The sequence below is a fragment of the Macrobrachium rosenbergii genome, chromosome 18, assembly GCF_040412425.1.
Source record: "Macrobrachium rosenbergii isolate ZJJX-2024 chromosome 18, ASM4041242v1, whole genome shotgun sequence".
Classification (NCBI taxonomy): Eukaryota; Metazoa; Arthropoda; class Malacostraca; order Decapoda; family Palaemonidae; genus Macrobrachium; species Macrobrachium rosenbergii.
Window position 1 is genome coordinate 7,366,226 of NC_089758.1, and position 12,881 is coordinate 7,379,106.

The following is a 12,881-nucleotide window of genomic DNA, read 5'->3' on the forward strand; positions in this document are numbered from 1 at the left end:
CTAGTTTCCTTGGTCTTGGCTAAGTAGAACTTGAGAGCCCTGACAGGACACAAGACTCTTTCTGACTCTTGCCCAAGTATCTCCGTCAAACCTTTGATTTCAAAAGATTTGGGCCAAGGGTTTGAAGGATTTTTGTTCTTGGCTAAGAACAAAGGATTTAGGGAGCATACAGCATTAGGACCCCTAAAGCCAATATGTTTGCTAATTGCTTGCACTTCACTAATCCTCTTAGCTGTCGCCAGAGCCGTTAGGAAGACAGCTTTCCTCGTCACGTTCTTGAGGGAAGCCGAAGACAGAGGTTCAAAAGAACTAAACATAAGAAACTTCAGGACAACATCCAGATTCCAAGAAGGTGTCCTGAGTTGAGGAATTTTGACAGTCTCGAAGGATCTCAGTAGATCGTGAAGATCCTTGTTGTCGCACAAGTTCAGGCCTCTGTGCCTAAAAACTGCCGATAACATACTTCTATAACCCTTAATAGTCGAGACTGCCAGTTTATTCTTATGCCTAAGATAAAAAGGAAGTCAGCTATTCGTGGTACAGAGGTCGTGGTCGAGAAACTCCTTTACTCCTGCACCATCTCCTAAAAACAGACCACTTGTACTGGTAGACCGCATTCAAGAAGGTCTCCTGGCATTGGCGATGGCCTTTGCCACAGCTCTCGAAAAGCCTCTTGCTCTGGCCAACTTTGAGATAGTCTGAACGCAGTCAGACTCAGAGCGGAGAGGTTTTGTGGAACCTTTCCAACTGCGGCTGCTTGAGAAGGTCCACCCTCAATGGAAGCGTTCTTGGAAAGTCCACTAGGAAGGACAGGGTCTCTGGGAACCAATCCGCTGCTGGCCAGAAGGGGGCTATTAAAGTCATCCTTGCTCCTTCTGACGTTGCAAACTTCCTTATCACTTCTCCCAGGATCTTGAAGGGAGGGAAAGCGTAAAGGTCGAGGCCTTTCCAGTCCCAGAGGAGGGCGTCTATGGCTAACGCTCCTGGGTCTAGGACAGGAGAGCAATAAAGGGGGAGTCTTGCCGTCCTGGACGTGGCAAAGAGGTCCACTAGAGGACGTCCCCATATTCTCCACAACTCTAAACATACCTCCTTGTGAAGAGTCCACTCGGTCGGTAGCAGCTGATTTTGCCGACTGAGAAGGTCTGCTCGGATATTCTCCACTCCCGCAATGAACCTCGTGAGAATAGTGACCCTTCGAGCATGAGTCCAGAGCAGGATCTCCCTCGCTAGGATGAACAGGGAACGAGATCGAGTACCCCCTTTTTTTTGAGGTACGCTAGAGCTGTGGTATTGTCCGAATTGACTTGGACAATTCTGCCTGCAACTTGGGCTTCAAGAATTGAAGAGCCAGAAAGAGCACCCAATTCCTTGAGATTTATGTGCCAGGACACCTGTTCCCCTCTCCAGGTGCCTGACACTTCCTCCCCCCTCCTAGTGTTGCTCCCCATCCTTCCCTGGACGCTGCGGGAAAACAACACTAGGTCGGGGCTCTGAAGACGAAGAGAAACCCCTTCTGCAAGCTTTAAGGGGTCGAACCACCACTTCAGATGATCCTTGACAAAAGGAGATATCGTCAAAATCTCTTCCAGATTCTCCTTTTCCCCAGTTCTCCGCCAAGAAAAACTGGAGTGGTCTGAGATGGAGCCTCCCAGGGAAACAAACTTCTCCAGCGAGGAAATGGTCCCCAGCAAACTCATCCATTCCCTCACCGAGCATGTTTCTTTCCCCAGAAAGGACGAAACTTTTCTTAAGCAAAGCAGTTGCCGTTCTCGGGATGGAAAAGCTCGAAAAGCCACTGAATCCATCTGAATCCCCAGATAGACGATGGACTGCGTCGGGATCAGATGGGACTTTTCTTGGTTCACAAGAAGTCCCAGGGACTTCGTCAAATTCAGCGTCAAAGTCAGGTCCTCCAGACACTTCTCCCGAGAAGAGGCTCGTATGAGCCAATCGTCTAGGTAGAATGACACCCGAACACCCGCCAGGTGAAGCCACCTCAAACGTTTTTCATGATCACCGTGAAGATCATGGGAGCGGTGCACAAACCCAAAGCAGAGAGCTCTGAACTGGAAGACACGTCCCCCAGCACAAATCTCAGGTACTTCCTTGATTGAGGATGAATGGGAACATGGAAGTACGCATCCTGTAAGTCCAGAGAGACCATCCAGTCCCCTGGTCTTAAAGCCCCTAGAACCGACTGGGGCGTTTCCATCTTGAATCTTTCCTTGAAATAAAGCGATTCAAGACGCTTACATCTAAGACCGGTCTCCACTCTCCCGACTGTTTCGGGACTAAGAAAAGCCTGTTGTAGAACCCGGAGAATCCAACTTCAGAACTTGTTCCACGGCTCTCTTCTCTAACAACTGCTCCAGGAGGTCCAAAAGAATCTGTTGCTTCTCTCGGTGGTAAGACGGCGACAGATCCCTGGGCGGACGTGCAAAGGGGTGGAAACATGAGAAAGGGGATCTTGTAACCCTTCTCTATGACAGTTAGTGACCATGCGTCCGCCCCTTTCGTTCTCCAGGCTCCCGCAAAATAAAGAAGCCTGGCTCCTACAGGTGTCTGGAGGTGAAAGAAGTCACTTTTTTCCCTAGGTTTTGAGGGGGCCGCTCCTCTGGTGAAACCTCTTCCTCGCGGGAGACGATCTAGAGGAAGAAGTTCCTCCACGAAAGGGCTTCTTCTTCCTGGAGGACAAAACTGAAGCAGAAGAAGAAGAAGGAGCTGGAGGACGTCTAGAAGAATGAGCCAACAGATCTTGCGTGGCCTTCTCCTTAAGACTTGCGGAAATGTCCCGAATCAAAGACTGGGGGAACAGATGGTTAGACAAAGGAGCGAACAATAACTCTGCCCTTTGCGAAGGAGAGACAGACTTAGCTGTGAAGTCACAAAACAAGGCCCTCTTCTTTAAGAGGCCCGTACCAAAGTGAGACGCCAGTTCTTCAGATCCATCCCTAACTGCCTTGTCCATACAATTAAGGACACTAGAGAGCTCCCCCAGGGTAATAGAATCCGAGCTTCGAAGCTTAAGATCTAAGGCTCCCAAGCACCAGTCCAAAAAATTAAACACCTCCATGGTGCGGAAGAGACCTTTGAGATGATGGTCAGTCTCTGACAAGGTCCAAGAAACCTTAGCAGTAGGCAGATGAGACCTTCTGGAAGAGGAAGGAACTCTAGGGCTGAGATCTTCTCCCGTCTCATACCACATACCAGCCTTGCCTGAAAGCTTAGACGGAGGCACAGCGAAAGAGGTCTTGCCATGGGACTTCCGTTCCTCCATCCACACGTTGACTTTCTTGAAAGCCCTCTTGGTCGCCAACGAAGAAGTCATCTTCAAAAACCCCGGCGCTCTCCTAGCTTTGGAAGAAGCTAACTGAGAAGGAGGAGAGAGAGGAGCCGAAGGTTTAAACTTGTCCCCGAACAAGTCTTTAAGCAAGCCGGTCAAAACTTGATAATCGGAAGAAGAGGAAGCAGACGAGAGCTCGACTTCAGCAGGATCCGAATCGGCAGACACCTCTCCCGCCACAGCCGGAGAAGCAACCGAGTCACCCAACACTTTAGGGGAACGAAGGCCTTGAGGTCCAATACGAAGAAGAGATCTTCTTTTCTCAGACGAAATGGAATGCTCCGTAACGTCCTGAAGAGCAACCGAAGGGACGTCCTGAGGAGCGTCCTGGAGAGCGTCCTGAAGAGCGTCGACACTGGCGTCACGCCCAAAAACCGGAAGAGCGTCCTGTCGAGCGTCCTGCACAGAAGCGTCCTGAAGAGCGGCTACCGAAGCGTCACGGGAAGAAGCTCGCGAAGCGTCATGTTGACGAGCGTCACGACGAGGAGCAAGAGAGCTAACAGGGCGACAAGGCGACGACACAGGCGAAGGAGACGACGAAAGCGGAGCAGGAGAAGGAGACTTCCTTGATCTTTTGACAGGCAAAGTCAAGTCCTTGCGACGACGAGGAGCAGAGTCCTTCTCTGCAATAAGAGAAGACAACTGCCGCTGCATCTCCAACAAAATCTTCTTAGAAGGAGAAGAATCATGTCTGGGAGGAGAGACAATCCTATGGGAAGACGATGGGCGAGGGGACGCCTTCTTCTTCCTCACAGGAGCAAGAAAGGTTCTCTCCTTAGAGCGGCTGGGGCGCTCCGAAACATCCTCATCAGACGAAATCCTAGTCCTCTTCTGCGGTGGAAAAGCTTCAAAATAACTAGCCGACGAAGAAGACTGACGAGAAGCGTCCTCTTGAACACAGCTCCTCTTGAGAGGACGAGAGTCCTTACGAGAATTCCACCCCTTGCGAGGGGAGGACGCCTCGGAGGACGAAAAGCAGTCCTTGAGAATGCGGCGCCAAGCACGATCTCTGGCAGCCTGGGAAGCGACAACAGGACCTGCCGAAGGGACGTCCAGATCGGTGGGAAGCCCCGTAACCTTCTTGCGGCTTTCGACATGCCTTCTCCCTGAGTCCTGGGAGTCTGACAGCGGTCCAGGCCTAGAAGCATTATGGGGCCGATCTGATGCCCCCTCCACAACACTGGGGGGAGCACTACACTTCACAGCACTTTGGAGAGATGTCACTTTGTTCTCGAGCGCACGGATAGAACTCATGATCTGCGCCAGGGCCGAACCCTCCACAGACACAACATCGGGGCCCGAAGGCAAAACCACAGGGACAGGTGCAACATCAACTACGTTAGGATTATCAGGAGAGGAAATAACCTGACTCTTGCACACACTCCTGGAGGAAGACCTCCTAACCCTGTCACGCTCCAACTTGCGAACATAGGAATCATAAGACTTCCAGCTCGCATCCGATAAAGGTTCACACTCCTTACATCGATCATCTATAAGACAAACATGCCCCCTACACCTCAAACAAACCGAGTGAGGGTCTACCGAAGCTTTCGGCAGCCTCACCTTACAATCACTCATACAACATACACGGAAACTAGCAGAACTAGAACCAGACATAGTTAAAGAGAGGTCATAAGCAAAATCCACAACAGTCCAGAAAAAGCGTGTGCCAATCCACAGTCCAAGAATCAAAACCAAAAGTCAAGAGAATACTTAAGTGGGAATAAGCAAGTTAACGAAATCCAGAGGCGGAGGTACTGTAACAGATGTTAACAGTACCGGCGACAGAGAAAATCTGAATAGAAAATGGGAATGGTTCCCGATTCCCGCCTCCCAGCGGCGGGAATGAGTACTAACCACCTGGCCACACTGCGTGTGCCGCGAGTTTTGAAATTCTGTCGGATTTCGGAGAAATACAGCTATATATATATCTGGCAGGTAAGTGTCATGAACAAAATGTTATGCAATGATCAAATAGCAATTCTATTGGCAAAATGCAAAGCAAAAATGGGAATGTTGTTCCGGCACTTCAAAACAAGAAAAGCTGAACACATGATTATGCTTTATAAAACGTACGTCGTAGTCCACTTGAATATTGCAATATAATATGGTACCCACACTACCAAAAGGATATTGCACAAATAGAGAGTGTACAAAGGTCATTTACAGCTAGAATAGAAGAAGTTAAGGACCTTGACTACTGGGAAAGACTACAATTCTTAAATTTATATAGTCTTGAAAGGAGAAGAGAACGCTATATGGTAATTCAAGCATGGAAACAGATAGAAGGAATTACCGAAAATATCATGGAACTAAAATTATCAAAAGAGCAAGCAGAGGTAGATTAATAGTGCCAAAAAACTATACCAGGAAAATTAAGGAAAGCACACAGGACATTAATCCACCACGCACCAGCATCGATAATGCAGCGTCTATTCAATGCGCTACCAGCTCATCTGAGGAACATAACAGGAGTGAGCGTAGATGTGTTTAAGAATAAGCTCGACAAATATCTAAGATGCATCCCAGACCATCCAAGACTGGAAGATGCAAAATATACCGGAAGATGCGTTAGCAACTCTCTGGTAGACATCAAAGGCGCCTCACACTGAGGGACCTGGGGCAACCCGAACGAATTGTAAGGTCTGTAAGGTCTGTAAGGTTTCAACCAAACTTTTAGCCTTCTCCTGAATCAATTAGGCTAACTGGGATAAGCCACTGATGCTGGTCTTCCAGCCAAACCACTAATAATCGTTCCAACTCAATAAGGAGACCACTTCACTGCTTTGTAATAAGGGTTGATTTCATATTTTATCTTTGATGATCGTCAACACAGTCGTACGACTAAACCTAAGTGCATGGCCGATATCCGACAGTGTTTCGCCCTTTTCAGATTGTTTTATTATATCAACTTTCACTCCCATAGAAATGGCTTTTCTTTTCTTTGTAGCACTGCCACCAGGAGAGTCTGCTTTATGCTTGGGAGCCATAATGCAATTAAAAAAATCCCAAAAAACAACACAAATGAGAGAGAGCAAATGAGACACTATTCAAGATGGTGTATAGTGAGTGACTGACCAACAACATCTTCCCTGTATTCCGGCGCAAGACGACGTTATTCGTCTATTCTGCACAAAGTCTGAATTTACGTCCGAATGACAGATAAGAATTTTTTAATAAATTTATCAGAGATGGTGAGACGTAACCATGAAACGACGTGAGGTCAAGTGTGGCGTAAACTGAGACCCTACTATGTGTGCATGTGTGTGTGTATATATATATATATATATATATATATATATATATATATATATATATATATATATATATATATATATATATATATATATATATATATATATATATATATATATATACACACACACACACACACACACACACACAGTCGATGACCCTCATTAAAACTGACCCCTTTAATCCGGATATCGGATAAGATGGTCACCGATAATTCAAAATATGTAAAAATAAGCCTAAGAAGTTTCCTTTCGATTAACATCTATTATATTCCTTTTTGTTCTCTCTCTTGGTCCTCCTTAAAAAATTATTCATGTTCGATTATTATTATTACTTATAAGTTTTCAAGCTTTCATGAGTAAGCTATGTAATATTTTAAATGAAAAAATCTTTACGTGTATATAACCCTACGGGCTATGCTCATCATATCTGACTTACTCTATCCTGGAAATTGAACTGCTGATGAATCACATTGGCACGTTATCACCAGTTGTAGTAACAGAGAGAAAATTGTTATAAGGAAAACAGAGAAGACTCCATACAAGATCAATGCAGCTGATGGAGGGATTTCTTTCAATAATAATAATAATAATAATAATAATAATAATAATAATAATAATAATAATAATAATAATAATAATACTAATAATAATAATAATTATAATAATAATAATAATAATATGACTGTAATTACAAAATTTATACTACGTATGTGATACATATTTTAAACAAACAAATATCATTCCCTGATCTTTTAAAGAGAACCCTGAGTGCAAAGCCATCAAACATGTTAAATTAATATGACAGGAAAGGGGAGTGTTGCCGATAGCAGGTCAAAGGATTCCTATGCAATCTCTCTCTCTCTCTCTCTCTCTCTCTCTCTCTCTCTCTGTAATAATTCATACACAATTTCACTCTCTTAACGTATATACAACAATTATCTCTCTCTCTCTCTCTCTGTAATAATTCATACACAATTTCACTCTCTTAACGTATATACAACAATTATCTCTCTCTCTCTCTCTGGCTGAATTTGTCATAATGGTAACTCACTCTCTCTTTCTGATTTGGCTGGAAGGGTTAGAAGTATGTGTATATATTTTTAAGGGTACTAATGTTTAAGATGACTTGGAAATGATATTAATAATATAATTTCAAAGATTAATACAGTAATGGGATGAGAATTTAAGGTATATTTGATGTAGGATGATACTTTAAGTATACATTTGGTATTTGAACTTTCAAGATAGGCAGTTATAAGTGTTTTTAGAGGGGGTTTTAAGTGTTCACAGATTTTAACTATTTGCGGGGTTGTCTGGAACGCATCCCCACAAATATGGGGGTTTACTGTATATATATCACTATAAGGATGTAATACAGCAATTTCATAAGTATTTTATCTCATCACTACACAGTACTGTATATACTTATAAACAACACACAATACACTGTACAATATTATACATAAAATAAAATATTGTATAAAAAATTTGTTTAAAAATGAACAGTGAAATTCTCTCATTCTCTCATCTGTGAACAATACTGAAACTGCTTATGTGGGCCGGGCTTAAAAATGTTCTTTTTAATGTATGGATTTCATAAAAGGCCTTTTTTTCTTCCGTCATTTTCTCTGTTATCTTTTCTCTCACATATTCCATACAAATATACATATCAATGTGCTACCTACTTCACTTCACTGCATGACACATATAGGGGTAATAAAGACAAGAGCATCAAAATCACCATGCTGGTACTCTGAATACTTCTCATTTCTAACTCAACAAATGTACCACTATGTCCATCCTATTTTGAGTCTATGCTACCAAATAAGTTATGTGAGGTCCAATTTTCAACTGGAATTAAACTTCGACACATCAATGATGATGCACATTCATAAGTACCACCTCCAGTAAAATTTTATTTCATGTGAAAAAAAAGCCTAAGCAAACATAACTTAAAAAACATTACAAAGAAGGAAGTAACAATCAAAGATGAATTAATATTCAAATATGCACTATACACACACTCCAACAACAGCAATAGAAGTTACAAAAATAACCACTGATACATGGCACCTTAAAGTGGCATTACATCCATTCCTGAACAGAAGAATATCAGCATCATAACACTGCTAGTAGACCAGCAGATCCTACTCAGAATTTCATTTGTGACAAACAGTTGTTACCTGCCCAGCATTAATGCTCTTGCTACATCTTACACTTACAGCATTAATCATAGCGCCTCAACATTACTGAAAATGTTTACAAGCTCATGTAAAAATCTTTTCACTTACCTCAAAACGAAACCATTCAGAATTCCATTGTGGGTTCAAACTCTTTCTGTAAACCTCAGTCTTGTGAGTTATGGTTCCTAGTTTGACTTCTACATAGGCATCTGTAGTGTCAGATGACCTGTCCATAACAGGCAGATTCCTGCCTGCTACAACTCGCACTTTCACTTTCCCTGGCATTTTTTAGACCTGGAGGGAATACAGAAAATGAGTATAGATATCTTCAATACTAAAATTCCAAAGTTGTAACACTCACCTAACATTTTGTGAATTTCAAGCTCACTTAACCTTTGTGCTTCAATTCACCATATATTTCATAAACACAAAATGTTTTCAAGAGCAATATAAAAAATCACCTATGCTAATAGTACTTACTAAAAAATAGACTTCTCAGCAACAATATCTAGTTACAAGTCATTATATCATTTCTGTTAGTACACTACTTTCAAATGGTAAACTACCTTTATGAATCTAACAATCAAGACTGGAGATTTTTTTAGTACTCTGTCACATATAAAAAAAATTATAAACAATAGTTCTTAATGTACTGACTTGCATTTTACATGTCTAAGCACTTGAATTGGCTATAGAGATCATCGGCCATTCTTAACTTTTTTAAACATGTCACTTAAAGAGGAGAGGATGCAAGCTCACTCATATCATCCTTACCATTATATAAAATTAATCTCAAGATCGATGGTCAGACATTCAATGCAAATTAGTTAGTTGCAATGTATGGCAGGACACTAAAATTGCTTAAAAGTCATATTTTCAATAACATACAATTACTGAATATGTATGTTAACCTGTTCTTGGAAGAATAAAAGATGATTTACATTATATTGAGAAGATAGCTATTAATCTAAATATTTATTAGTATTAACGCCATAGCCAATGCAACACTTTTTAACTGACAAAGAATGTTATGTAATACATAACATTCATTCATGAGTAAACTTGACGAGCGAGAATGTATAGATAACTTCATATACTTTTTGGCCAGAAATTGTGAATATAGAAATATGAATGCTAAGTGTAATGTATTTTTAGCAAGTAAAGAAAACTAACACTCCTAGGCCTAGGAACAAAATCTTGGCAGTAACAAGATGTAATTGCATAGGCGAATATTTGCTATTGAACCAACGTTTTTGATGTGGTCAAGAAATATAACGCAAATCATTTTATCTTTTTTGAAAATACAAATATTCGCCTAACAAACATCAAACAAATACTGTCACTCTGGTACAAGATCCTCATCATGATAATACTGTGCCAACACCCTGCAGAACCAATGATGGATAACTTACAGGTACCTAAAAACAAGAAGGTACACTTTCTATACTCCTCATTAAGTACCCCCGAACTTCCCAAAACCACAACCAGGTCTAAAAAGCAGTAGGCAGGAAACAGCTACCAATCGATTCAGGACACAATATCTCCTGCACAAACCAGCCGAGTTAACACTCTAGAATACTTGTACTGAATCTCCATGCCATGAAGATAAATCATAGTAAATACAGAATTACCATACCACTGAGTGACTTCAATAACTTATCCAAGGAAAAGTTCTTGCCAAATTTAAAAGCTGTGGCCATTGTTCCCAAGTCAAGTGGCTTGCCTTCCATTATGGATACAAATTAGCATGAGAGTAGTTAACCAAACACCTAATGAAACATTCCTACTCACTGGAAGCTCTGACATCCAAACACTATGCAGTTGACCCCTGCCTATTCGCAGTTCGGGATTCGCCGCTTCACCTATTCGCAGATTTTTCTGTTGAACTTATCACCGAATTATTATGCAAAAAATTCCGTAACTGGCGGATTTTTTTGTCGAGGAATATTCACTAATTACTGTATTTTCATGTTATTTTTGTGACTAAATACATTATTTATAAAAAAAATTATTTACTAATTTTCAAACATTAATATTAATGTAAACAGCAAAATATCAATAAAATGTATTCTTTTTGCAAAGGATATTAAATATTAAGGACCTGTACACTACAGTAATTAACTTCGCAGTGTTTGCCTATGTACTGTACAAAGAAAACGGACTGCTTTAATACTGCATGAGAGAAAACAGATGTCCTTGAAAATAGCGGTCACTTGAATAGTTTTTCACACTTAGCTGTCAACCAAATATTTTTAAAGTACTGTAATGTTAAAGATGACTTTGAAATGACAATAAAGTGTTTTAGATAATAGTTTAAGCTATATTCTGTAGGGCAGTTTAAGGTATGAGATAAAATGGATGTACAGTACTTGAAAACAGGGGTAACTTGAACAGTTTTCACACCTACCTGTAAGCCATATATATTTATGAGTAATGTTGTAATAAGACTTTGAAATGATATTAAAGTGTTTTAGATGATAGTTTAAGGTATATTCTGTGTACAATTGACAGTTTAAGGTATACATTTGGTGTTTGAACTATTAAAATAAACAGTTATGTTTTTAGAGGGGGTCTGGTTTTTTAACTATTTAAATAGCCAGTTATAAGCATTTTTTGAGGAGGATGTCAAGTATTCGAGGATTTTGGCTATTCGTGGGTGTTTCTGGTCCCTATCCCCTGCGAATACCGGGGGTTGACTGTACACAGATCCTTTACATGAGCTTTAATACCTTTAGTGCAACTCACATAATTCCTAAAGTCCTTATTGGATCCACAAAGGGATCAAGTTCCTCATTAAAAGGAGCTTGTTCCAAAAGTTTCAAAGGGTGGTACCATAACGAACTGAAGAACTGCATGCAGATACAAGGTAAAGAGCTTACCAGAGATCTGAAAAACTCTACATTAACACCCTGAAAGACATCTAGATGTCTTTGTCCTCAGACAGTCCTCCTAGGGTCCCGGTTATAAGCAATGTCTACTTGAGAATTACCTAAAACACAAGAAAACATAGAACTAAAATCTCTAATAGCTGGAACCAACAGCATTTAGAGAGCAACTGAGAAACTAAAGAACTTCATGAAGTTTTCCATAGAGGCACATATTCAAGAAATACATTGAGCCCAACACTAGGAGAGAAACCAACCATCAACTCTGAAAACATTCGTGCTGAACCTCTTGTAAACTTGAGGATAGATTCTCAGTCCACACCAGAAAAACCTTGCGCTGCACAAGATGGTGCTAGTGATGTCTTACCCCCCACAGTATTCTTTTCCAGATTGTAAGTCACATGTACTGTATGCCGAAATGAGATATGATAAACACAGTTTATTTAGTTACTAAGTCTAGGGTCAAAACCAGCCCTGTTTTAAGGGAAGCCCTTCCAACCCCCACCCCCTTTGGTGCCCTTTGGTGCCCTTTGGTGCTAGTGATGGCTTACCCCCACAGTATTCTTTTCCAGAGAGTAAGTCATATGTATACCAGATTTGGCTGAAATTGCTCAATGCATTTCAGAGTTATGATAGCACACACACATATACATGCATACATCCATCTATATATATATATATATATATATATATATATATATATATATATATATATATATATATATATATATATATATATATATATATATATATATATATATATATATATATATATATATATATATATAATTAATGTATATGTGTGTGCATGTGTATATATGTGTATATACTGTATATATGTATATACATACAGTAAATCACCCGTATTCGCGGGGGATGCGTACCCCCCCCTGCAAATAGCTAATACCCAAGAATACTTAGAATCCTTCTAAAAACACTTAGAACTGCCTATTTTGATAGTTCAAACACACAGAAAAAACTAAAAATGCTTATACAGGTATTATCCTACTTACGATGGATTTAGGTTCCAAAAAACCATAATTTGTTGGAAAAAATGCTTATACTATCATCCTACAATACTTATATATATCATTTAATATAACTTCAATAGTATTTTAATATAATTTTAATATTTCATTCTGAGCATCTATCTTCGCTTTAATGAGGTCGGGTTTGTTCTGAATGGAGGGGAGAAAAACCAGTTTCTCTC

General features: G+C 40.6%; 1 protein-coding gene across 2 annotated transcripts in view; it reads right to left on the reverse strand.

Annotated features, from left to right (window-relative positions):
* Positions 1-12,881, reverse strand: part of LOC136848071 (C2 domain-containing protein 5) — a 201,875-nt gene that overhangs the window by 183,682 nt on the left and 5,312 nt on the right. For both annotated transcript variants that reach the window (XM_067120245.1, XM_067120244.1), the window contains exon 2: positions 8,895-9,080. In XM_067120245.1, coding sequence (XP_066976346.1) covers positions 8,895-9,071 — 177 coding nt within the window. In that variant the 5' untranslated portion in view covers positions 9,072-9,080. The remainder of the gene's footprint in view (positions 1-8,894; positions 9,081-12,881) is intronic.